At 42.0% G+C, this 26,574-nt stretch overlaps 1 protein-coding gene across 2 annotated transcripts in view; it reads right to left on the reverse strand.

Moving 5' to 3' along the window:
• Positions 1-4,267: 4,267 nt before the first annotated feature.
• Positions 4,268-26,574, reverse strand: part of LOC138648981 (alpha-1,6-mannosyl-glycoprotein 4-beta-N-acetylglucosaminyltransferase-like) — a 65,183-nt gene continuing 42,876 nt past the window's right edge. For both annotated transcript variants that reach the window (XM_069739002.1, XM_069739003.1), the window contains exons 2-4: positions 20,516-20,674; positions 14,181-14,286; positions 4,268-5,795 (exon numbers count right to left, since the gene is read on the reverse strand). In XM_069739002.1, coding sequence (XP_069595103.1) covers positions 4,600-5,795; positions 14,181-14,286; positions 20,516-20,641 — 1,428 coding nt within the window. In that variant the 5' untranslated portion in view covers positions 20,642-20,674 and the 3' untranslated portion in view covers positions 4,268-4,599. The remainder of the gene's footprint in view (positions 5,796-14,180; positions 14,287-20,515; positions 20,675-26,574) is intronic.

The following is a 26,574-nucleotide window of genomic DNA, read 5'->3' on the forward strand; positions in this document are numbered from 1 at the left end:
GGGAATATGTGATATTATGTGTTTATAACCCACCCCCGGCCGGCATATCGATTCTCCGCATGGCACTGGGTTTCTCCCTAAACTATCCTAATGCTAGTGTTATCTGTATGGGAGACTTTAATTTAGTCATGGATAATCTTAAAGACAGACTGAGACTAGATGGCGAGATGTCAAGGGGGCCCCTTTCTCAATCTCCCTCTCAATTGGCATCATTTATGAACGGTAGCGGATGGTTAGACCTATGGAGAACACGTCACCCTGAGATAAAGGAATATACTTGTCATTCTTCAACTAGACAGTCTCTATTCCGTATAGATTACATATTTGGATCTAGTGACCTAGCGCTATGGGTGAATAGTGTCGAACATGGTAACAGGGGGATATCAGATCACAGCCCAATTGTTCTCAAACTTAAATACGGTCAGTCAAATAATAATATACCTTGGAAATTGAATCCCTTCTGGCTGAAACTAATAGATGCTAGTGATAGAACGGTTGATCAGTTAAACTGCTTTGTCTCTACTCACCCAGACCCCTCGAATCTCAATCTGTTCTGGGACACTCTAAAGGCATACTTGAGGGGATGTCTGTCCTCTACAATCTCCTATATAAAGAGGGTGACGGCGGGGGAGGATGACGAAATTGAGCGACGACTGAAGGATTCGGAAGCCGCCTATGTGGCCAATCAGACCAACGGCAACAGGGTGGAGTGGCTCACTTCCCAAAGATTATACACCCAAAATATAGACACTAAATCGAAACGTAAATTATTCTTTACCCGTCAGTCTTATTTTGAAATGGGGAATCAGGCCAGTAAACTCCTAGCTTTTTTGGTACGTCAGCATAACACCTCCAACACGGTACTACAGATTCGGACGCTCGATGGTTCGTTGGTATCCTCCACCGAGGAAATTCTTCAAAGTTTTTGTAATTACTATAAGTCACTGTACAAATCGGGTAGTGGTCTTGGGGTCCCTGAATGTACAGACTATCTATCAGACATAGCATTCCCCTTACTGAGCCCAACCCAGCAAGCTTTTATGGAAGCTGAGTTTACTCTGGAGGAGGTGGAACAGGCTATAATGGATATGGCCACCGGGAAGGCCCCTGGACCTGACGGATTTCCCGTTGAGTTCTATAAAAAATATCGGGATCACCTGGCACCACTCCTATTGAAGGTGCTTCAGAATATATGGGAGGGAGAAATTATGCCTGAAACATTTTATGATGCAAATATCATTGTACTTAAGAAGGAGGGAAAAGACCCCTTGGAATGTGGATCATATCGCCCCATATCATTGGTGAACGTAGATTATAAAATCTTCACTAAAATATTGGCCACTAGACTAAATACAATCATGTTAGATCTTATACACCCAGATCAAACAGGCTTTATGCCCGGGAAAAATACCTCTATTAATATTCGACGGGTCCAATCAGTGATTCAATATAGCTCCCTAGAATTGGATAATAACTGGGCTCTGGCATCCCTAGACACAGCTAAAGCGTTTGACTCCCTTGAATGGCCTTTTCTTTCCGCATGCCTGCAGAAATACGGTTTTGGAGATAAATTTATTAGAGGGATAGATACACTATATAGGAATCCTAGGGCGCGGGTAATTGTGAATAATTCTATCTCTGATTCCTTTACTTTACATAGGGGAACCCGTCAGGGATGTCCTCTGTCCCCGACCCTCTTTGCCCTCGCGATAGAAGCCTTGGCAATACGCATAAGGTCTTCCACAGATATCAAAGGAATAAGTATTGCGGATCGTGTGGATACCATCGGTCTATATGCTGATGACATTATCATATTTTAGGATAAAACAGAAGAAACACTACCACGAGTAATAACGACTATAGATAATTTTAGCAAATTCTCTGGTCTCTATATCAATTGGGATAAGTCTGCTCTGATGCCTCTGTCTCATGCGCCGATGCCCTGTCTCGAAAACCTCTCGTCATTACCTGTAGTCTCCAATTTCAAATATCTAGGAATACATATGTCTCAACATAGTCAGCTGGACCTACGACTTAATATTTATCCACTATTAGACCTGGCCAAATCTAAATTCATAACTTGGAGCAAACTCCCTCTCTCCGTTGCAGGTCGCATTAATTTAGTTAAGATGATATTGCTCCCCAAATTTAATTATTGTCTCCAACATAGTGCTGTGCCAATACCCAAATCTTTCTTTGCAAACTTAAACTCCCTGACCACGTCCTTTATATGGGGGAAGACTAGACCCAAACTCAAGCTATCTACTCTACAGAGACCGACAAGGGGGGGAGGGACAGCCTTACCAGACTTTTATCTATATTATCTTGCCGGGCAGGCTAGGGCGATAAGCAGATGGATGCCTGGCAACTCCCTACCTAATTCAGAAAGCCATATAATCCATTCTGCCCGGATTGACTGTCCACTGGGTTTTTTGGAAATGGGGAAAGTCAGTGCTCCCCGTCTGCTGCCATTGCTTCGACAAGCGAGATTAATATGGAGACAAATTAAAAAAGTTATTAAATATACAGATATAATAGCCGAAATGCCACTGTGGTATAATAGTTATTTTCCAGAATTACTAAACCACCCGTCTACCGAGTTCTGGATCTCATGTGGTGTTCTCTCGGTAGGTAATTTATATAACCAGGATGTTTTTGTGTCCTTTGAGCAATTGCGGGATACCTGCAATATCCCAAGATCTCAATTCTTTCGTTATTTACAGCTGAGGTCAGCTTTCCAGTCACATATGCGAAATGCAGGTGCAAGTCGAGCAGTCTCGTCTCTACCCCTTATAGGCATTCTCAAATCACAGGGTCCTCAGGGACTCATTTCCTCTTTATACACATACCTATTATCCGTGGGAGATGGGCTCACTATTAACTCCTTAAAAAAGAAATGGGAGGGACTCCTTCCCGATACACTGGGAGAGGAGTGGGAAGATATTTTGGAATCTCCAACTAAAGTTTCTCCCTCAGTTAACAATAGGATGACCCAGCTATATATTACATATCAGACTTATCTGACTCCGACACAACTTTTTAAAATGGGCCGCCTTCAGACGTCAGACTGCCTAAGATGTCACGCACATGATGCGGATTTTACCCACATGATATGGAGGTGCCCGGTAATCCTTCACTATTGGAAAGAAGTCACAACATTGTTAACGTCTTTATTGTTAATCCCTGTTCCACTTGAACCATTGACTTGCCTATTTGGGGTATGGGATACAGAGGCCTGGGACCACCATACTGGGATCTTCCTTCGAGAAGTGCTCTTCTTAGCACGAAAGGTACTGGCATTAAGGTGGATGGGTAGCTCCTCCCCGTCGCTTGGATTGACCTGGTGAACTCGATTATCCCATATGAAAGAACACTGTACCATAATAGAGGATGCCCAGGTAAATTCGAAAAAATTTGGGGTAAATGGAATTCATCTCATCATACTCTGTAGTCTGCGCGGATTAGATATATGCACATGGGCGGGGGGGGGGGCGTGGGGTTTGGGGACATCGTTGCAGAGCAAACTTGAATCTGTTTTCTTTTGGCGACTTATTACTAAAGGTTAAAGTTGTTTAAGTTGTATAGTAGGTATTTTGTAGGTACTAGTGATTCAACATGCACAGTCTATTACCTCTGAACTTTGGATGCGATGATGTTTTGTAATCATTTGTATCTGATGGTATGTTTAATAATGATAAATGTAATATGTGCAATGTTTGTCTATTCTGAAATTAATAAACGAATTTAAAAAAAAAAAATACGCTTTATAAAAACATTCTGGAGATTGCTAGAAAATAATAGAAATAATAAATAGAATATTTGTCCTTATTTTTCTAACCTAATGCCCACCAAGCATTAGACAAGCAAGTAACTTGGGCATGAGTTGTAAATATACATTGCTAGACTAGAGCTCTGACTCCTGCAAAGGAGCGAGTGCAGTTTGAGTGCTGGATCCAGATGTGAGAATCTGTTTTTATGACCTGCATTGGTCCCCAAGATCACTTGATCTACAGATGACCCAGACTTAGCAAGGCTGTCAAGTCATCGCAAACTGACATCAGATCTGCCAGCCACTGATGTGTCTTTGTGTCTTGTGCTCTTATGGATACCCCAGATATAATGGAAAAAAGTTAAAGATAAATTACCCCGGAGTTCTTTTCTGACCTCCGGTAATTAATATTTTGTGTCAAAATGACCAAAGCAACATAGAGAACCCATATTAAAACTCAATTTGTAAATATAAAAAAAATAAGAGAAGAGCTAGAAATTAACTTTTTTTTTTTTAATTTTTAAATGCCAAAAAAAAACAGACCTAGGTATCACAAAAAGAAAGTTAGAAAATTATCTTGATAGAATAAAATTGGGACATTTAAACCACATTGTGCACCAAATTGCTAAAAAGTGTCTAGTCTTTTCTAGATGAACACTCTGATCATTAAGGTGTAAATAACACGTGATTTGTGTCAAGTCCAAAATGACAGCACAGTGTTCACCGCCTGGATTCCAACCGTGACCTGGAGGGAGAAATCATTTGATAACTACAAAAATAATGGGGATGGGGATTCATGAAAGAAGGATGCAATACAGATCAACCACAATCTACAATTGAACCAACTTAGAGGCCAAAACAACATGAGATGCGGTGTCATTATGTATAGTTTCCGTCCTGACCCAAATACCTATTTTTTGTATTATAAGCCAGTTATCCTGGGGTGCAGAAACCTGAATTTTAAGGCAGTCTATCGAGCCCCCTGTTGCTTGGTTTATGTTATCAATTACAAAGTTTCCATTTTCAAACTCTCCAATTTTTGTGAATGTTTTGCAGCTTTCTTGATTTTGCTCTTTTTCTTTTCCTACCTGTACAGTACCCGATTTCAGAACATCATAAGGATGCTCTGAAGTCCCAGTAACAATGCTTATTTTTTTAATGTTGATTGGTTCCTGGAAAACCATTGTAAAATAGTTGCCCAGATGTATTTCTATTCCCCAAAAGAAGTTGGGACCTTGGAAACAAACATTATCTGGAGTGTTGTCTTTATACACTTTAATATCTGTGAAGCAAGAAGCCAGTGGCCGATCTCCAAACGTTTGTACTACTTCGGCAAAGTCTTTGTCCAGCAGCCTATTTTGAGTGCCCTGGAATGAGGAATATTTTCCTATATGTTGAAAGAGAGATGGTTTGTATCGGATAATATCCTTCTGAGCTTTGGATTTATAAAACAGGTCTAGGAGCCAATCACATGGCATTTCATCATAGAAGAGGAGCAAAAAACGGGCCAGCTTGGGAAGGTCTTCATTGCGGTAAAGCTTTCCAATGTATCCCAAGTTGGAAAATGCTATAGTAGTCCAAGGAGAGGTGTTCTTATTGACGTATGTTTTAATTGATGTAAGGAAGTGACTAGAACAAGTCACATCATCCTCTAGCATAAGATAATATTGAGTCAGGTTTGCACAAAAGTTGACCAAAAAAGCATAGTCCACATTTTGCTTTGAGCGAAAACTCACTCTCTCAGGAGCGTCGTTATAGTTCCTCTTCAAGCCATTCAGAGGCGGGTAGGCATTATTATAGCTGCGGATAACAATGAGGTGACCTGAGGCAATTTCCAAAGAAAACTGCTTTTGTATTTCCTCTGCAGTGTTTTGGTTATAAGTGTGACTTGTATCCGCCAAGTAGATCACCACCACCAATTCATTCAACTCGTCCTGACTGCAGTGGCTGAAGATGGACTGGATTGTGGTCAGCAGATAACTTTCCTTTTTTCTTTTCACAGAAGATATGCCAATGGATAGGAATCCTTAGAAAAATGGAAGACATATATTATTATAAAATGGGGTCTTCTGGTTTATAAAAGTGTTTGGTGTCTTGGTTAAATAAATGGTTGGCCGACCACTATACATCTAAGATTTATCCAGCATTATCAATGTGATGCTTATGACTAGGGCTCTAGAAGTGGTAAGTTAAAGGGGTTTTTCACTACTGGGACAACCCCTTCTCAATCCTTATATGCCTTCCCCGAGGTAAATTAACAGTTATACTTCCCTTTGGTGATGGGTCCATGCTGGTGGCATCTGCACTATCTCTCCCGGGGCTCTCGTAACATGGTTATGTCATGTAGTCTCTGCAGCCAATCAGCGGCTACTTCACTTTCCCCTCCTTCAGACACATCCCATCCGGAGAAGGCGAGTGCTGCTACTTCCTCTGGACATATTTGATATGTCCAAAGGCAGAGAGGGTGAAGTGGCACCTGATAGACCAGCAGGGCTCGCATGATGCAACGGTGTCACATAAGCTTCGGGAAACACAGTATCGATGCCACTGGAATTGCCCCAGCACCAAAGGGGAATATAAGTGTTGTTATTTTACTGGGGGCAAACCTATGGATTGAAAAGAGGTTGTCCCCGTAGTTGGATTGAAAAGAGGTTGTCCCCGTAGTGGAAATCTCTTTAAACATCCGACTCTGATCCCACATTCCAACTCCTACTAAAGGTTCATGTATATTGAAGAGCAGCAACAAATTCACTGTACTACAATTGCAATTTGAGTCTTTTTCCTGATCTCTTATGAAATTATTTTGTAATATATGGGAAGGGGGTAGAATGTTGTGGAGAAAAAATATTTAACATTGTGAGTCTGTTTTTAAGATTTATTTTACTAGTCCAATTTGACAATGATACACGCCATACCTAAAAGTGTCAACGGATAGGCTAGTGTAAAAAGGAAGAAAAAAAAAAAAGGGGGGGGGGGAAGAAAGAAAGAACAACATACCACAGCCAAGTATGTGGTGGCCGCTAGCAGCAGACGACCACCACTGGTACCGGCCATCCGGTTAGTAGTACCACTAAACGCAGGCCACATTTGTTCTTCTTTGCTTCTGGCAAGCGTACTATGGAGGGGTTATGGAATATATAGCACATCACTTACTTCAGTAACAACAGGGTGATGTTACCTCTTTTGCGTCAGTGTCTGTGCACAGAACAGTCTGTCTGATCACAAATGACTAACACTGGTCATTTCTGGACTGTTTGTTTTGTTTTTTTGTTTTTTTTTAACAGCCCCCCAAAAAAAAACAAAGTCTGTCAGTGCACGGTTATTAGATGGGCTGTTGATTATCAATGAATCATTTGTTTCTGGTGGGGTCCTTTGATATTACAATATCTGGTTGCATTCAAGAGATTGAAATCTCCTAGAACTATATCCAACCACTTTCAGAATGTTATGTACATCTTTTTACTGCAATTGAAGTATCTGTGATTGATCATGTGATGCACTGGAAAGCAGGGAAAAAATTTCCAAGTGCGTTGAAATTGCAAAAAAATTATTTTTTTTATTTACCATGTTCACCATGTAGTAAAACTGACCTGGCAATATCATTCTCCTGGTCAGTACGAGTACGCAGATACCACACATGTATAGTTTGTTTTTAATTTATTTATGTGGTGAAGAAAGTTGGGAAATTTGTAAGTAAAAAGAAAAAAAAAAATCACTAAAGTCACCATTTTTCGACACCGAAGCATTTTCATTTTTTGGATATATTGCTGTGAGAGGGTTTGTTTGTTAATTGTATCCTGACGTGACGTTTTTAACCCCTTTACCCCCAAGGGTGGTTTGCACGTTAATGACCGGGCCAATTTTTACAATTCTGACCACTGCCCCTTTATGAGGTTATAACTCTGGAACGCTTCAATGGATCCCGGTGATTCTGACCTTGTTTTCTCGTGACACATTGTACTTTATGATAGTGGTAAAATTTCTTTGATATTACTTGCGTTTATTTGTGAAAAAAAAACAGAAATTTGGCAAAGATTTCGCATTTTTCCGACTTTGAATTTTCATGCCCTTAGGCTGGTTTCACACTTGCGTTTTTATCTGCAGCGTTTGTACCGCAAAAAAAGCATGCTTTTTTTTCCCTATGTTTAACATTAAAAACGCATGCATTTTTTTTATACGCGTTTGGTCGCGTTTTTGAACGCATACTTTTTTTTGCTGCATGCCTTCTTTTGCAGAAATGCAACATGTAGTAATTTTCAGAGGCTTGTTTTTACGCAAAAAATACATTGCAGTCAATGGAAACTCATGCGTTTTTATAGAAAAAAAAACAGAAAACACACTGATATGCCACCCCCCACCATAAAGGTGATAAAGGGATCCTAACCCTAAAGGGATCCTACCCCTAACCCTACCCCTAGGGATCCTAACCCTACCCCTAACCCTAGGGATCCTAACCCTACCCCTACCCCTAACCCTAAGGGTTAGGATCCCGTTAGGGTTAGGGGTAGGGTTAGGATCCCTAGGGTTAGGGTTAGGGTTAGGATCCCTTTAGGGTTAGGATCCCTAACCCTAGCTTTTTCTGTTTATAGTGGGATTTTTACTTGATTTTGATGATTGGCAGCTGTCACACACTTCTCATCATGCGTTTAAAAAACGCAAACGCATGAAAAAACGCATGTAAACGCGTCAAAACACCGCATTTTTTTCACCACATCCAAAAACGCATGCATCTAAAAAACGCAGCGTTTGCACGCGTTTACATGCGTTTTTCCACCATGCGTTTTTTTTTTTAACGCAAGCGTTTTAAAACGCAAGTGTGAAACCAGCCTTAAATCACAGAGATATGTCACACAAAATACTTAATAAGTAACATTTCCCACATGTCTACTTTACATCAGCACAATTTTGGAGCCAACATTTTTTTTTTGTTAGGGAGTTATAAGGGTTAAAATTTGACCAGCGATTTCTCATTTTTACTACACCATTTTTTTTAGGGACCCCATCACATTTGAAGTCACTTTGAGGCAGGGCCGTATTTGCCACTAGGCACGTGAGGGCACGTGCCTAGGGCGGGGACAATGCAGGGGGCGGCACCTGAGCAAGGTTTTTTTTTTTTTTTTTTTTTTTAAAGCTGGGTCACCTACCGAACGACCCCCGCCCCAACTGACCGCCCACCCTCCCTCCCTCCCGCCTCCCACCCGCCCTCCTTGAAGACAATACTCACCCTGCTGCTCCAGCGATGCCTGGTCTCGGCGTCTGGAGCTCGTCCTTAATGAGCGGTCACGTGGTACCGCTAATTAAGGTCATGAATATGCGCATATTCATGACCTTAATGAGCAGAGCGGTATCACCTGACCGCTCACGCAGGAAGAAGGTGCAGCGCGCCGGGAGTCGGGACAGCCAGAGGGACGTTGCGGCCGCGCGGTGAGGAGCAGGTGAGTATAAGGGATGGGGGGACAGGGGAGGGGGGAAGAAGGAGGACGGTAAGCCGCGCCATTCAAGATGGGGGGTGGAGGAATATGAGCCATGCATACAGATGTGGGGGGTGGAGGAATATGAGCCATGCACACGGGGGGGGGGGGGGGTCATTATACAGTATGGAGAACTGTGTGTGGCCATAATACAGTATTGAGCATCATGTGTGGCCATTATACAGTATGGAGCATCTTGTGCGGCCATTATACAGTATGGAGCAGTGTGTGGCCATTATACAGTATGGAGCAGTGTGTGGCCATTATACAGTATGGAGCATCATGTGTGGCCGTTATACAGGATGGAGCATCATGTGTGGCCGTTATACAGGATGGAGCATCATGTGCGGCCGTTATACAGTATGGAGCATCATGTGCTGCCAATATACAGTATGGAGCATCATGTGCTGCCAATATACAGTATGGAGCATCATGTGCGGTCATTATACAGTATTGAGCATCATGTGTTGTCATTATACAGTATGGAGCATCACGTGCGGCCATTATACAGTATGGAGCATTGTGTGGCCATTATACAGGATGGAGCATCATGTGTGGTCGTTATACAGGATGGAGCATCATGTGTGGCCGTTATACAGGATGGAGCATCATGTGTGGCCGTTATACAGGATGGAGCATCATGTGTGGCCGTTATACAGAATGGAGCATCATGTGTGGCCGTTATACAGGATGGAGCATCATGTGTGGCCAATGGCCATTATACAGTATTGAGCATCATGTGTGGCCATTATACAGTATGGAGCACTGTGTGGCCATATTTTTTTGTTTATAATTATTGTATATAAAACAGTGTGATCAGCAGTGCTAAATGGCTGTGGTTGGGACGTGGATATGGGTGTGACTAGTTGTGAAATGGGTGTGGTCAGAGGTGTGGCCTAAAATTTGCCACGGCGCACGTAGTGCGCCGCAAACTTCATAACTCCTTCCCTTTTTCAAAAGTTGGCAGGTATGGTACCGCATTTGCCAGATCATGGCAAGTGCCGCAAATCCCATAGGGAATGAATGAGGTTGAACGCAGTGTTGCCGTAAGTGATCCGGTACGCGGCAGATGCAGAAAAACTGCCGATCTGATGCAAAAGGCGACTGCCGATAGTGACTTACTCACCAAAGTGGGAGGCAGCACTAAAAGTGCCTAGGGCAGCAGAAACTCTAAATACGGCCCTGCTTTGAGGGGTCTATATAATAGAATGGTGTCACTTTTTGATATTTTCTAAAAACTGCACCCCTCAAGGTGCTCAAAAACACATTTAAGAAGTTTATTAACCCTTCAGGTGCTTCACAGAAATTTTTGGAATGTTTAAAAAAAAATGAACATTTAACTTTTTTCACAAAACAATTACTTCAGATGCAATTTGTTTTATTGTACCAAGGGTAAAAGGAGAAATTGGACCCCAAAAGTTGTACAATTTATCCTGAGTACGCAGATACCCCATATGTGGGGGTAAACCACTGTTTGGGCGCATGGCAGAGCTTGGAAGGGAAGGAGCGCCATCTGACTTTTCAATGCAAAATTGGCTGGAATTGAGATAGGATGCCATGTCGCGTTTGGAGAGCCCCTGATGTGCCTAAACAGTGGAATCCCCCCACAAGTGACAACATTTTGGAAAGTAAACCCCCTAAGGAATTTATCTACATGTGAGATGAGCACTTTAAACCCCCAAATGCTTCACAGAATTTTATAATGTAGAGCCGTAAAAATAAAAAATCATATTTGTTTCACAAAAATCATTTTTTTCCGCCCCAATTTGTTATTTTCCCAAGGATAACAGGAGAAATTGGATCCCAAAAGTTGTTGTGCAATTTGTCCTGAGTACGCTGATACCCCATATGTGGGGGTAAACCACTGTTTGGGTGCATGGCAGAGCTTGGAAGGGAAGTAGCACTGCTTGACTTTTTCAATGCAGAATTGGCTGGAATTGAGATCAGATGCCATGTCGCGTTTGGAGAGCCCCTGATGTGCCTAAACAGTAGAAACCCCACACAAGTGACCCCATTTTGGAAACTAGACCCCAAGTAACTTACATAGATGTGTTGTGAGAACTTTGAACCCCTAAGTGTTTCACTAAAGTTTATAACGCAGAGCCGTGACAATAAAAAATCATTTTTTCCCCACAAAAATTATATTTTAGCCCTCAAATTTTTATTTTCCCAAGGGCAACAGGAGAAATTGGACCGCAAAAGTTGTTGTCCAATTTCTCCTGAGTACGCTGATACCCCATGTGTGGGGGTAAACCACTGTTTGGGCGCACCGCAGATCTCGGAAGGGAAGGAGCGCCGTTTTACTTTTTAAACGCAGAATTGGCTGGAATTGAGAACGGACACCATGTTGCGTTTGCAGAGCCCCTGATGTGCCTAAACAGTGGAAACCCCGCAATTCTAACTCCAACCCTAATCCAACACACCCCTAACCTAAACCCAACCCCAATACACCCCTAACCCTAATCCCGACCCTAACGATAACCCTAACCACACCCCTAACCTGAACACACCACTAACCCTAATCCCAAACCTAACCATAAACCTAACCACACCCCTAACCCCTGACACACCCCTAACCCCTGACACACCCCTAACCCAACCGTAAATGTAATCCAAACCCTAACCCCAACTTTAGCCCCAAACCTAACCCTAACTTTAGCCCCAACCCTAAATCCTTTTTTTTATTTTATTATTTTTACCTAACTAAGGCTGGTTTCACATTTCCCTTTTTTTTTTTTTTTTTGCGTTTTTGCGCTAAAAAAACGCAAAAAAAAGCATGCGTTTTTTCCCTATACTTAACATTAACATTGACGCGTTTTTGCAACGCATGCGTTTTTTCTCTGCATGCGTTGTATTGCAGAAATGCATGCATTTTTAAACGTATGCGTTTTTATAGAAAAACACAAGAATACACACTGATAAGCCACCCCCAAACCCTAACCCTAAGGGATCCTAACCCTAACCCTAAGGGTTAGAATTTGTGTTAGGGTTAGAGTTTGTGTTTTAGGGTTAGAGTTTGTGTTTTAGGGTTAGAGTTTGTGTTTTAGGGTTAGAGTTTGTGTTTTAGGGTTAGAGTTTGTGTTTTAGGGTTAGAGTTTGTGTTTTAGAGTTAGAGTTAGAGTTAGGGTTAGAGTTAGGGTTAGGATCCCTAGGGTTACTAGGGATCCTAACCCTAGGTATTTCTGTTTATAGTGGGTTTTCTAGTTGATTTTGATGATTGGCAGCTTTCAAACACTTCTCATTATGCGTTTCAAAAACGCAAACGCAGGAAAAAAACGCTTGTAAACGCGTCAACTTGCCGCGTTTGCATTAAAACATGCAAAAATGCATGCGCCTAAAAAACGCAGCGTTTAAACGCGTTTTTGCACCAAATGTGTTTGCGTTTAAAACGCTGCAGATCAAAACGCAAGTGTGAAACCAGCCTAAGGGGTGATAAAGGGGGGTTTGATTTACTATTTATAGCGGGTTTTTATAGCGGATTTTTGTTTGGCAGCGGTTACACACTAAAAGACACTTTTTATTGCAAAAAATAGTTTTTGCGTCACCACATTGAGAGCTATAATTTTTCCATATTTTGGTCCACAGTCATGTGTGGTCTTGTTTTTTGCAGGAAGAGTTGACGTTTTTATTGGTACCATTTTTGGACACATGATATTTTTTGATCGCTTTTTATTCCAATTTTTGTTAGGCAGAATGAACAAAACCAGCAATTCCTGAATTTCTTTTGGGGGAGGGAGCGTTTATACCGTTCCACGTTTGGTAAAATTGATGAAGCACTTTTATTCTTCGGGTCAGTACGATTACAGCGATACCTCATTTATATAATTTTGTTATGTTTTCCCGCTTTTATACAATAAAAACTATTTTATAGGAAAAATAATTGTTTTTGCATCGCTTTATTCTGAGAACTATAACTTTATTTTTTCGCTGGTGGTGCTGTATGGCAGCTCGTTTTTTGCAGGACAAGATGACGTTTTCAGCGGTGTCATGTTTATTTATATCCGTCTTTTTGATTGCGTGTTATTCCACTTTTTGTTTGGCGGTATGATGATAAAGCATTGTTTTTTGCATCTTTTTTTTTTTTTTTTTTTTTTTACGGTGTTCATTGAAGTGGTTAACTAGTGGGACAGTTTTATAGGTCGGGTCGTTACGGAGGTGGCGATACTAAATAGGTGTACTTTTATTGTTTGTTTTTTTATTTACATAAAGATATGTATTATTTTTATTACATTTGTTTTTCTTTAATTAGAATTTTTTTTTTTTTAGATATTTTTACACAGTGGTTTTTTTAAACTTTTTTACTTCGTCCCAGGGTGGGACATCACTATATATTGTCAGATATCTGATCTGACACTTTGCACAGCACTGTGTCAGATCAGCGATCTGACAGGCAGTGCAGGAGGCTTGCCGGCGCCTGCTCTCAGCAGACGCCGGCAAGCCACCTCCCTGCAGGACTCGGAAGGACCCGGTGCCCATCTTGGATCCGGGGCCTGCAGGGAGGGGGACGTAGGAGACCCTCTGAACAACGCGATCACATTGCATTGTTCTGAGGTCTCAGGGAAGCAGGCAGGGAGCCCCCTCCCTGCGCGATGCTTCCCTATGCCGCCAGAACACTGCGATCTTGTTTGATCGCAGTGTTCCGGGGATTAATGTGCTGGGAGCGGTCCCGGGACTCTGTCAGCACAGAATGACTGATCAAACAAAGCCCAGGCACTTTGTGCACCCAATTATATAGAGACCACTATATGAAAATGTAGAGACACCTACAGCCATTTCTCCAGAAATTACATCCAAGAATCTTTCAGAAATGTTTTATTTTATTTATTTGTTGTCTATTTGTAGTTCATATTCCCCTTCACACCAATTCCAACTTTTTTTTTTTTTTTTTAAATAATATTTATTTCCCCTGAAGCAAAAGTTTAATTAAAGGGTATACTCACTTTTGGTTCCAGGCTGAGAACCCAGTAGATATTTATAGGGAATGTCAAGCTTTTGCAGAGTGTCTCTGTTCACTTCAAACAAGCGATTATCCTGTACTTCTTTTCTCTATATAAACACAGGAAAAGTCAGTGAAAAGAACTGTTATGAACAGGTGATTCAGAACCACAATGGACCGAGTGGTTAAGAGCACACAAGTGACCTATAGTTACTAACATAGGACGAGCTCTGAGATGTGGGAACTCCGCTGACCGCAATCCCTAATCCTATCATACAACACTAGAGGTAGCCGTGGAGCGCTCCTGACCAGACCTAGGCGCCTCGGGCACAGCCTGAGAAACTAGCTAGCCCTGAGGATAGAAAAATAAGCCTACCTTGCCTCAGAGAAATTCCCCAAAGGAGAAGGCAGCCCCTCACATATAATGACTGTGAGTTAAGATGAAAATACAAACACAGAGATGAAATAGATTTTAGCAAAGTGAGGCCCGACTTACTGAATAGACCGAGGATAGGAAAGATAGCTTTGCGGTCAGCACAAAACCCTACAAACAACCACGCAGAGGGGGCAAAAAGACCCTCCGCACCGACTAACGGTACGGAGGTGCTCCCTCTGCGTCTCAGAGCTTCCAGCAAGCAATAAAAACCAATATAGCAAGCTGGACAGAAAATATAGCAAACAAAAGTAACACAAGCAAAACTTAGCTTATGCAGGGCAGACAGGCCACAAGAACCATCCAGGAGAAAGCAAGACCAATACTGGAACATTGACTGGAGGCCAGGAACAAAGAACTAGGTGGAGTTAAATAGAGCAGCACCTAACGACTTAACCTCGTCACCTGAGGAAGGAAACTCAGAAGCCGCAGCCCCACTCACATCCACCAAAGGAAGCTCATAGACAGAACCAGCTGAAGTACCACTCATGACCACAGGAGGGAGCTTGACCACAGAATTCACAACAGTACCCCCCCCTTGAGGAGGGGTCACCGAACCCTCACCAGAGCCCCCAGGCCGACCAGGATGAGCCAAATGAAAGGCACGAACCAGATCGGCAGCATGAACATCAGAGGCAAAGACCCAGGAATTATCTTCCTGACCGTAACCCTTCCACTTAACCAAGTACTGGAGTTTCCGTCTCGAAATACGAGAATCCAAAATCTTCTCCACTATATACTCCAACTCCCCATCAACCAAAACCGGGGCAGGAGGATCAACAGATGGAACCACAGGTGCCACGTATCTCCGCAACAATGACCTATGGAATACGTTATGGATGGAAAAAGAAGCTGGAAGGGTCAAACGAAAAGACACAGGATTAAGAACCTCAGAAATCCTATACGGACCAATGAAACGAGGCTTAAACTTAGGAGAGGAAACTTTCATAGGAATATAACGAGATGACAACCAAACCAAATCCCCAACACGAAGTCGGGGACCCACACAGCGCCTGCGGTTAGCGAAACGTTGAGCCTTCTCCTGAGACAATGTCAAATTGTCCACCACATGAGTCCAAATCTGCTGCAACCTATCCACCACAGTATCCACACCAGGACAGTCAGAAGACTCAACCTGCCCTGAAGAGAAACGAGGATGGAGACCAGAATTGCAGAAAAACGGCGAAACCAAAGTAGCCGAGCTGGCCCGATTATTAAGGGCGAACTCAGCCAAAGGCAAAAAGGACACCCAATCATCCTGATCGGCAGAAACAAAACATCTCAGATATGTTTCCAAGGTCTGATTGGTTTGTTCAGTCTGGCCATTTGTCTGAGGATGGAAAGCCGAGGAAAAAGACAAATCAATGCCCATCCTAGCACAAAAGGCTCGCCAAAACCTCGAAACAAACTGGGAACCTCTGTCAGAAACGATGTTCTCCGGAATGCCATGTAAACGAACCACATGCTGGAAAAACAATGGCACCAAATCAGAGGAGGAAGGCAATTTAGACAAGGGTACCAAATGGACCATCTTAGAGAAGCGATCACAAACAACCCAAATGACCGACATTTTTTGAGAGACGGGGAGATCCGAAATAAAATCCATAGAGATATGTGTCCAGGGCCTCTTCGGGACTGGCAAGGGCAAAAGCAACCCACTGGCACGAGAACAGCAGGGCTTAGCCCGAGCATAAATCCCACAGGACTGCACAAACGAACGCACATCCCGTGACAGAGACGGCCACCAAAAGGACCTAGCCACCAAATCCCTTAATCCGAGCAAACAAATCAGACAGCAGCGGCAAGGGGTACTGAAATTTGACCGTGATTTTATTTAGAAGGCGGTAATCAATACAAGGTCTCAGCGAACCATCCTTCTTGGCCACAAAAAAGAACCCTGCTCCCAATGGCGACGACGACGGGCGAATATGACCCTTCTCCAAGGATTCCTTTACGTAACTCCGCATAGCGGCGTGCTCAGGCACAGACAAATTAAACAGTCGACCTTTAGGAAACTTACTACCAGGAATCAAATCGATAGCACAATCACAATCCCTATGCGGAGGTAGGGCACTGGACTTGGGCTCATCAAATACAACCCGGTAATCCGAAAAGAACTCTGGGACCTCAGAAGGAGTGGATGATGAAATAGACAGAAATGGAACATCACCATGTACCCCCTGACAACCCCAGCTGGACACAGACATTGATTTCCAATCCAATACTGGGTTATGGACTTGTAGCCATGGCAACCCCAACACGACCACATCATGCAAATTATGCAACACCAAAAAGCGAATATCCTCCCGATGCACAGGAGCCATGCACATGGTCAGCTGGGTCCAGTACTGAGGCTTATTCTTGGCCAAAGGCGTAGCATCAATTCCTCTCAATGGAATAGGATACTGCAAGGGCTCCAAGAAAAACCCACAGCGCCTAGCATACTCCAAGTCCATCAAATTCAGAGCAGTCAATCCTACAACAACCAAGGAGTAAAAAAGTCCCATAAACAATAATGCAAATATAAACAATAATTTTATTAACATATAAGTCACATATAAACAGATCAGCAGTACAAAGTACAGAGTTGATGCACATACAAAAGAAAGACACTAACACTGTAATAACACCAGAGGCATGGCAGGCGGGTAACCCATACCCAGATATAGTCCAACATACAACGCTAAAGTGCTATGTGCAAAGTTTAAGGTGCTAGGATGCATGAAGCTATATCCCTCCCACAAATAGTAGCGTTTAACTCAATCCTACATAAGGTGATCAAAGTAGATAAATACATATCGATAGGTACTCCGCCATGCTTACCAATATAAAAAGTGCCAGTGCGTGTCGCCAGCAGCCCCGACGCGCGTTTCGCGTTGGGCTTCCTCGGGGGGCTGTCAGCTATCAGCCCCCCGAGGAAGCCCAACGCGAAACGCGCGTCGGGGCTGCTGGCGACACGCACTGGCACTTTTTATATTGGTAAGCATGGCGGAGTACCTATCGATATGTATTTATCTACTTTGATCACCTTATGTAGGATTGAGTTAAACGCTACTATTTGTGGGAGGGATATAGCTTCATGCATCCTAGCACCTTAAACTTTGCACATAGCACTTTAGCGTTGTATGTTGGACTATATCTGGGTATGGGTTACCCGCCTGCCATGCCTCCGGTGTTATTACAGTGTTAGTGTCTTTCTTTTGTATGTGCATCATCTCTGTACTTTGTACTGCTGATCTGTTTACATGTGACTTATATGTTTAATAAAATTATTGTTTATATTTGCATTATTGTTTATGGGACTTTTTTACTCCTTGGTTGTTGTAGGATTGGCTATTTTTGGAGTGTCCTAAGTATTTTTGCATTGTCCTTACTAATATGGGATTATATCCCAATGTTTATATATAGGATATGTATCCGTGGTATCAGTTCTTAAAATTCAGGGCAGTGCCTGAATCCACAAATGCCATGACAGAATAGGATGACAAAGAGCAGATCAAAGTAACGGACAAAAGAAATTTCGACTGTACCGTACCAATGGTGGCAGACCTAGAGAACCGCTTAGTGCGCTTAGGACAATCGGAGATAGCATGAGTGGAATCACCACAGTAAAAACACAGCCCATTCTGACGTCTGTGTTCTTGCCGTTCAGCTCTGGTCAATGTCCTATCGCACTGCACAGGCTCAGGTCCATGCTCAGATAATACCGCCAAATGGTGCACAGCTTTACGCTCACGCAAGCGTCGACCGATCTGAATGGCCAAAGACATAGACTCATTCAGACCAGCAGGCATAGGAAATCCCACCATGACATCCTTAAGGGCTTCAGAGAGACCTTTTCTGAAAATTGCTGCCAGCGCACATTCATTCCATTGAGTGAGCACAGACCACTTCCTAAACTTCTGACAATATATCTCTACCTCATCCTGACCCTGACACAGAGCCAGCAAATTTTTCTCTGCCTGATCCACTGAATTAGGTTCATCATACAGCAATCCGAGCTCCAGAAAAAAACGCATCAATATTACATAATGCAGGATCTCCTGGCGCAAGGGAAAATGCCCAGTCTTGAGGGTCGCCACGTAATAAAGAAATAATGATCTTAACTTGTTGAACTGGGTCACCAGAGGAGCGGGGTTTCAAAGCCAGAAACAGTTTACAATTATTCTTAAAACTCAGAAACTTAGCTCTATCTCCAGAAAACAAATCAGGAATAGGAATTCTTGGCTCTAACATAGAATTCTGAACCACAAAGTCTTGAATATTTTGTACTCTTGCAGTGAGATGATCCACACAAGAAGACAGATCTTTAATGTCCATCACTACACCTGTGTCCTGAACCACCCAAATGTCTAGGGGAAAAGAAAGACAAAACACAGTACAGAGAAAAAAAATGGTCTCAGAACTTCTCTTTTCCCTCTATTGAGAAGCATTGGTACTTTGGGCCTCCAGTACTGTTATGAACAGGTGATTCAGAACCACAATGGACCTAGTGGTTAAGAGCACACAAGTGACCTGATAGTTACTAACATAGGACGAGCTCTGAGACGTGGGAACTCCGCTGACCGCAATCCCTAATCCTATCATACAACACTAGAGGTAGCCGTGGAGCGCTCCTGACCAGACCTAGGCGCCTCGGGCACAGCCTGAGAAACTAGCTAGCCCTGAGGATAGAAAAATAAGCCTACCTTGCCTCAGAGAAATTCCCCAAAGGAGAAGGCAGCCCCCCACATATAATGACTGTGAGTTAAGATGAAAATACAAACACAGAGATGAAATAGATTTTAGCAAAGTGAGGCCCGACTTACTGAATAGACCGAGGATAGGAAAGATAGCTTTGCGGTCAGCACAAAACCCTACAAACAACCACGCAGAGGGGGCAAAAAGACCCTCCGCACCGACTAACGGTACGGAGGTGCTCCCTCTGCATCTCAGAGCTTCCAGCAAGCAATAAAAACCAATATAGCAAGCTGGACAGAAAATATAGCAAACAAAAGTAACACAAGCAAAACTTAGCTTATGCAGGGCAGACAGGCCACAAGAACGATCCAGGAGAAAGCAAGACCAATACTGGAACATTGACTGGAGGCCAGGAACAAAGAACTAGGTAGAGTTAAATAGAGCAGCACCTAACGACTTAACCTCGTCACCTGAGGAAGGAAACTCAGAAGCCGCAGCCCCACTCACATCCACCAAAGGAAGCTCATAGACAGAACCAGCCGAAGTACCACTCATGACCACAGGAGGGAGCTTGACCACAGAATTCACAACAAAGAACATGTTGAGTGCCATGCACAAATAAATTCTCAGTAACATATTTATGAAATCTGGAAAATGTAATCAGTGGGTCAATCAACCTGTATATTTAGCTCTATTCTGGCACCATGTCCTGATCCTGTCCTTTTTATTGTATGGTGCTTGTTGGTTCAAAGATTTTGGGTTTAATTCATTATTGCATTTCTGTCTGGCTTTTTTTTGCATCCAATTTTTTTTTTTTTATTTCCCCTTTAGAAAAAAAAATAGTCAATTTTATGTGCTAGCCAGTTTTTTTTCACATGCTTTCTATTGTGGTAGAAACTTTGGGTTTCCAAATGTTTTCGGCTAACTCATCAATTGCATGTTTTTAAAAAGTCACAAGATTTGGCACAAATGTACTTCTTTCCCCCCACCTGGTATTTTTGGTTCCAGTTTTTCACAATTTTATGAAATGTGCAAGATTTTGTGCTAATAAGTTGTAAAACGGGTCAAGGTAAAAAATAGATAGCTTTTTACTTTGCATAACTGCGTTGTGTGCCATTTTGAAGAATTTGGTGTAAATAACAGCAATAGATACCACAAGACAAAAAAAAAAAAGAAATTACTTAAAACAAAAATGCAAATCATGAATCTGGACCTGCATTCTTTACCTGTATGATATAGGGTTCAGATAGGTCTGGACACTCAACATCGGCAGGACCTCGGACAAGCAGAACTGTGACTCCAAGGCCAAAAAACAATATAGAAAGAACTTTCCAGACTTGGGAACTTCTCATCTTCTGGGGCAACTAGTAATATTTTGTTCTTGTCTAAAATAGATAAAAACTGTTACAGTATATATACATACAGTACACACAAGAATAGTCCATGAGTATGATCTTCCTGGTTTAGCAGAGCATTGACCCTGATTTATAAGGATTTTATATTATATTCCATGAGGTGGAATGTAGTGCGTGAGCGGTTTTCTGATCACATGTAGCAGGATGTTAAAAGGTTATCCATTATTATTTGAATAAGGTTTAAAATGGAGCTAAAAACTTTGTTTTTTTATCTTCAGGTACATGGTTTATAATATATTGGCGCAGTGTCTTGTAATGAGAATGAGCAGCTGAACATGATCCAGATGAATTTGCAATTTAGTAAATTAGATTTTTCGATACCAGTGCCATCCGACAAAACATTGTATCGAACTCGGACCAATGTTATTCTATGGGGCCGTGCACATATCTGATTGACTCATGCAAGATTTGCACCAGATATTCGGACCACACTTAACCATGCAAGTCTGAGTACGTGGTGGAAGAAAAAAAAAAAAAATCGGACAACACTTTGTGACTTAACATGTATTATTGAAACCACTACATTTAATCTGTAATACCAGTAAAGAAATCCAATTATGCAAAAAAAAAGTTGAATAATTTGGAATAGAAACTTCTAGAATTCAGTATACTTTGAACCTGATTCATCATTGCCTTTGCACCTGATTTTTTTTTTGTTTAGGTGCAGTTTTTTTTGTTTGCACCCAATTCATTATTCTATTTGTGCCTTTATTAAGTCCATTGAATATATACGAAATAGGCAAAATAATAAAGCAGATCAATAGAGGAAACACAGCCAAGCTGGAAAAATGATCGTATTGCTGAGAGCAGGGCTAGTGTGGGGTGCGGAGCGAGCTAGGTAGGTAGCCGTGCTACACGGAGTCTGTACGGTAGGGAGATATATATATATATATATATATATATATATATATAGTACAGACCAAAAGAGAATGCCAAGAGTGTGCAAAGCAGTCATCAAAGCAAAAAGGTGGCTACTTTGAAGAACCTAGAATATAAGACATAATTTCAGTTGTTTTACACTTTTTTGTTAAGTATATAATTCCACATGTGTTAATTCATAGTTTTGATGCCTTCAGTGAGAATTTACAGTTTTCAGAGTCATGAAAATACAGAAAAATCTTCAAATGAGAAGGTATGTCCAAACTTTAGCTCTGTATTGTATATAGTTGCAAAAATAGTTCAAGACAGGAAATAAAGGCCAATTTTTTACTTTGCACCAAATTCTCGAATCGTGTGCACCATTTTGAAGAATTTGGCACAAAAAAACTGCACCTGACAAAACAGAAAGGGACTTATTTAAAAAAATTGCATTGGGACCTGTGTGTTTTAATTCCTCCCGCTCTTCAATCTTCCTGTTAGTGAAGAGCAACATTCTGCGCTCAGTTTTCATTTGGCTCCAGTTGTGTCCAGTCTAGGAACAACCAAATCTGAAAACATAGCAAATAGTAGAGGGAACATCTATTGATGCATTTAGCTCACATAGGATTTCCTAATTGTAGGGGTACGTTCACATAATGTATTCTTCATGTAGAGCAAAAATTCAACATGTATTTGCTTTGGAACTCATGACAGAAGTCAACACCTTGTAACTTATTATTTGTGCCACAGATTTGCTGTTGGTCTATTCAAGCAATAGTTTCTAGGCAGAAATTGTTCCATGTGTCGCTTATTAAAGGTGAAATTCTCACAATTAGTTTTTGGCGCTTTAAGTGAATTGAATTTTATAGAAATCTCATGCACACTGTGCTTTTTATTTTACTCAGCATAAACTCCCCTCTGGTGCATTACTGCAATCCGCAACATTTCGGCTTCTCTTGCTGGTACATTAACATTTATGTGGATACTAGCTGAAGAGCCCGGCGTTGCCTGGGCATAGTAAATATCTGTGGTTAGTTATAGCACCTCACGTCTCTTATTTTCCCATCATGCCTCTCATTTTCTCCCTTACACCTCATTTTCTCCCTCACTCCTCTCATTCCCCCCTAACACTTGTCATTTCGACCTCACATCTGTCATTTTCCGATCACTACACTATTTTCCCTCACTCCTCTCATTTTGCACTCACACCTTTTCATTTTTAACTCACACCCCTCATTTTCACCTCGGTATATACATGTTTGTCATCTCCCTTATATAGTATACACATGTATGTCTTCTCTTGTATATAGTATATACCTGTATGTCATCTCCCCTGTAAATAGTATATACCTGCTGTATGTCATCTCCTCCTGTATATAGTATATACCCATGTGTCATCTCCTGTATAGTATATACCTGTGTCATCTCTTCTGTATATACTATATACCTGTATGTCATCTCCTCCTATATATAGTATATACCTGTATGTCATCTCTTGTATATAGTATATACCTGTGTGTCATCTCCCCTGTATATAGTATAAACCTGTGTGTCATCTCCTCCTGTATATAGTATATACCTGTGTCATCTCCCCTGTATATAGTATGTACCTGTATGTCATCTCCCCTGTTTATAGTATATACGTGTGTCATCTCTCATGTATATAGTATATACTGTACCTGTGTGTCATCTCCCCTGTATATAGTATATACCTGTGTGTCCTCTCCCCTGTACATAATATATACCTGTGTGTCATCTCCTCCTGTATTAGACCGCGTTCACACGTTATTTGGTCAGTATTTTTACCTCAGTATTTGTAAGCTAAATTGGCAGCCTGATAAATCCCCAGCCAACAGGAAGCCCTCCACCTTGGCAGTATAGATTAGCTCACACATACACATAATAGACAGGTCATGTGACTGACAGCTGCCATATTTCCTATATGGTATATTTGTTGCTCTTGTAGTTTGTCTGCTTATTACGGTAATCAGATTTTTATTTTTGAAGGATAATACCAGACTTGTGTGTGTTTTAGGGTGAGTTTCATGTGTCAAGTTGTGTGTGTTGAGTTGCATGTGGCGACATGCATGTAGCGACTTTTGTGAGACGAGTTGTGTGGCAACATGCGTGTAGCAACTTTTTGCGTGTCGAGTTGCATGTGACAGGTTAGTGTAGCAAGTTGTGTGCAGCAAGTTTTGCGCATGGTGAGTTTTGCACGTGGCGAGTTTTATGTGTGGTGCATTTTGAGTATGTGCAAGTTTTGTGTGAGGCAACTTTTGCATGCGTTGCAACTTTTGTGCATGTGGCAATTTTTCCGCGTGTGCAAGTTTTGCGTGTGGCGAGTTTTCCATGAGGTGAGTTTTGCATGTGTGGAGAGTTTTGCGTGAGCCTAGTTTTTGCATATGGCGAGTTTTGCGCGTGGCGAGTTTTGAGTGGCGACTTTTGTGTTTCGAATTTTATGTGGCGAGGTTGGTGTATGTGTGGTGAAATGTGTGCTGAGGGTGGTATATGTGTTCAAGCGCGTGGTAGTTTGTGGCGCATTGTGTGTGTGTTCATATTTCCGAGTGTGGTGAGTATCCCATGTTGGGGCCCCAGCTTAGCAACTGTACAGTATATACTCTTTGGCGCCATCGCTCTCACTCTTTAAGTCCCCCTTGTTCACATCTGGCAGCTGTCAATTTGCCTCCAACACTTTTCCTTTCACTTTTCCCCATTATGTAGATAGGGGCAAAATTGTTTATTGAATTGGAAAGCGTGGGGTTAAAATTTCACCTCACAACATAGCCTATGGCGCTCTCGGGGTCCAGACGTGTGACTGTGCAAAATTTTGTGGCTGTAGCTGCGACGGTGCAGATGCCAATCCCGGACATACATACACACACACATTCAGCTTTATATATTAGATTACACAATAAAATTTAATTCGATGTAAAAATCACATACGTGTTTTTAATGCGTTTTCGCTGTGTAAAATATCTTAAAAATGCATGTAATCAGTACATGAATGTATCAAAAGTTTTAGCAAAGCCAAATACCAGGGAGTATCAAAAACAAAGTGGTTTTATTTAAAACATGACAAACCAAAAGAAGACTAAACACTGCAGCATAAAAAAAACACTCAAAGAATGATCATGTCACTTGTTTTAACCGTTTCAAGGTTTCCAAATTTCGTTTTGACATAGTGCACAACAATGTTCATTTTCTAGGGTGCATGAAACAGTCATCATAATGACTGTTCAAACCAAGTACAGGCACTCGGTGCACCGTGACGTAGCCAAGTATTTAAATACGCAGTCTCACTCACTCGTTTTCCATCTATCTCCACCGCCACCATCTTCTTTGACAGCTCTATCTTCATGAAGCCAGGGAGCGGCAGAAATACTTGGAAACCAAGCAGGTGGGAATGTGTTTTCAAATGTTTGACCACGGTGCACCGAGTGCCTGTACTGATGAGCTGGTTTTCACAGAAGTACTGTCATGACAGAGACAGGGGTTTTCAGCAGACTCCTGGCCATCGTGGCAACCCATTGGCACCCAGTGATCACGGCATGGGTGCACTGATGGGAGCATAGAACAGCTTCCTACCTGCCAGCACACTGTGAATGCTGCTGTCATAGATTGACAGTGGCATTTGACAGGTTAAGTTACATCCAGATGCTGGCTGATTATTAGGATTCATTCAGACTTGCATACAAAGCAGTCCGAGGTCAGACCGCAATGTATGGACTGGCCACGAGTCCCCCAATCGGAGCGTGACAGCTTCATATACTTCTACAGAGCCCTGTGACCACTCCGTGCATTGCGGTCCGATTTCTGACCGATTTATACGAATGTCTGAATGCGCCTTAAAGCCATCGTCTGCCAACAAACATGCGGGATCAGCTTGCGAGCTACAGCAAAGGCAGGGAGTCAGCATATGACGTACCCTGTATGTCGCTAAGGGGCGAAGGTCACTGTTTTTTTGTCTTGTGGTATTTGCTGATGTTTTAGGCTGGAGTCACACTCAGCGTAAGACAATACGGTCTGTATATTACGGCCGTAATACGTTGAAAAGTCCCCAAAAAAGTGGTCCATAGCTCCTCCGTAGGCAGGGTGTGTCAGCGTTTTTTGCGCATGGCATCCTCCGTATGTAATCCGTATGGCATCCGTACTGCGTGTTTTTCTCTCAGGCTTGCAAAACCAACATAGGGCTATACAAGGGATCCATGTGTAAAAAAACAAAACATATTTGTCAGTAGACACATATAAGTATATATATTATTACTTCATACAGCGCGAGATAGCAAAAGCCGGCAATTGAATTACCGGCTTTAAAGCTATCTCCTTCCTAAAACCCGACATGATATGAGACCTGGTTTACATACAGTAAACCATCTCATATCCCCATTTTTTTGCATATTCCACACTACTAATGTCAGTAGTGTGTATATGCAAAATTTGGCCGTTCTAGCTATTAAATTAAAGGGTTAAATGGCGGAAAAAAATTGGCGTGGGCTCCCGCGCAATTTTCTCCGCCAGAGTAGTAAAGCCAGTGACTGAGGGCAGATATTAATAGCCTGGAGAGGGTCCATGGTTATTGGCCCCCCCCCTGGCTAAAAACATCTGCCCCCAGCCACCCCAGAAAAGGCACATCTGGAAGATGCGCCTATTCTGGCACTTGGCCACTCTCTTCCCATTCCCGTGTAGCGGTGGGATATTAGAACAACCTTTGTTTTTATTTCATTAAAATAATTTTTAATAATGTGTTTCTGTATTTTTTAACCCTTTACTAGTATTGGATTAATAATGGATAGGTGTCATAATTGACGCCTCTCCATTATTAATTTGGCTTAATGTCACCTTACAATAGCAAGGTGGCATTAACCCTTCATTACCCCATATCCCACCGCTACAATTTTTTCCGCCATTTAACCCTTTATTTTAATAGTTAGAATGGCCAAATTTTGCACATACACACTACTAACATTAGTAGTGTGGAATATGCCAAAAAAATGGGATATGAGATGGTTTAC

Source organism: Ranitomeya imitator, chromosome 9 (genome assembly GCF_032444005.1).
Source record: "Ranitomeya imitator isolate aRanImi1 chromosome 9, aRanImi1.pri, whole genome shotgun sequence".
NCBI classification, from domain to species: domain Eukaryota; kingdom Metazoa; phylum Chordata; class Amphibia; order Anura; family Dendrobatidae; genus Ranitomeya; species Ranitomeya imitator.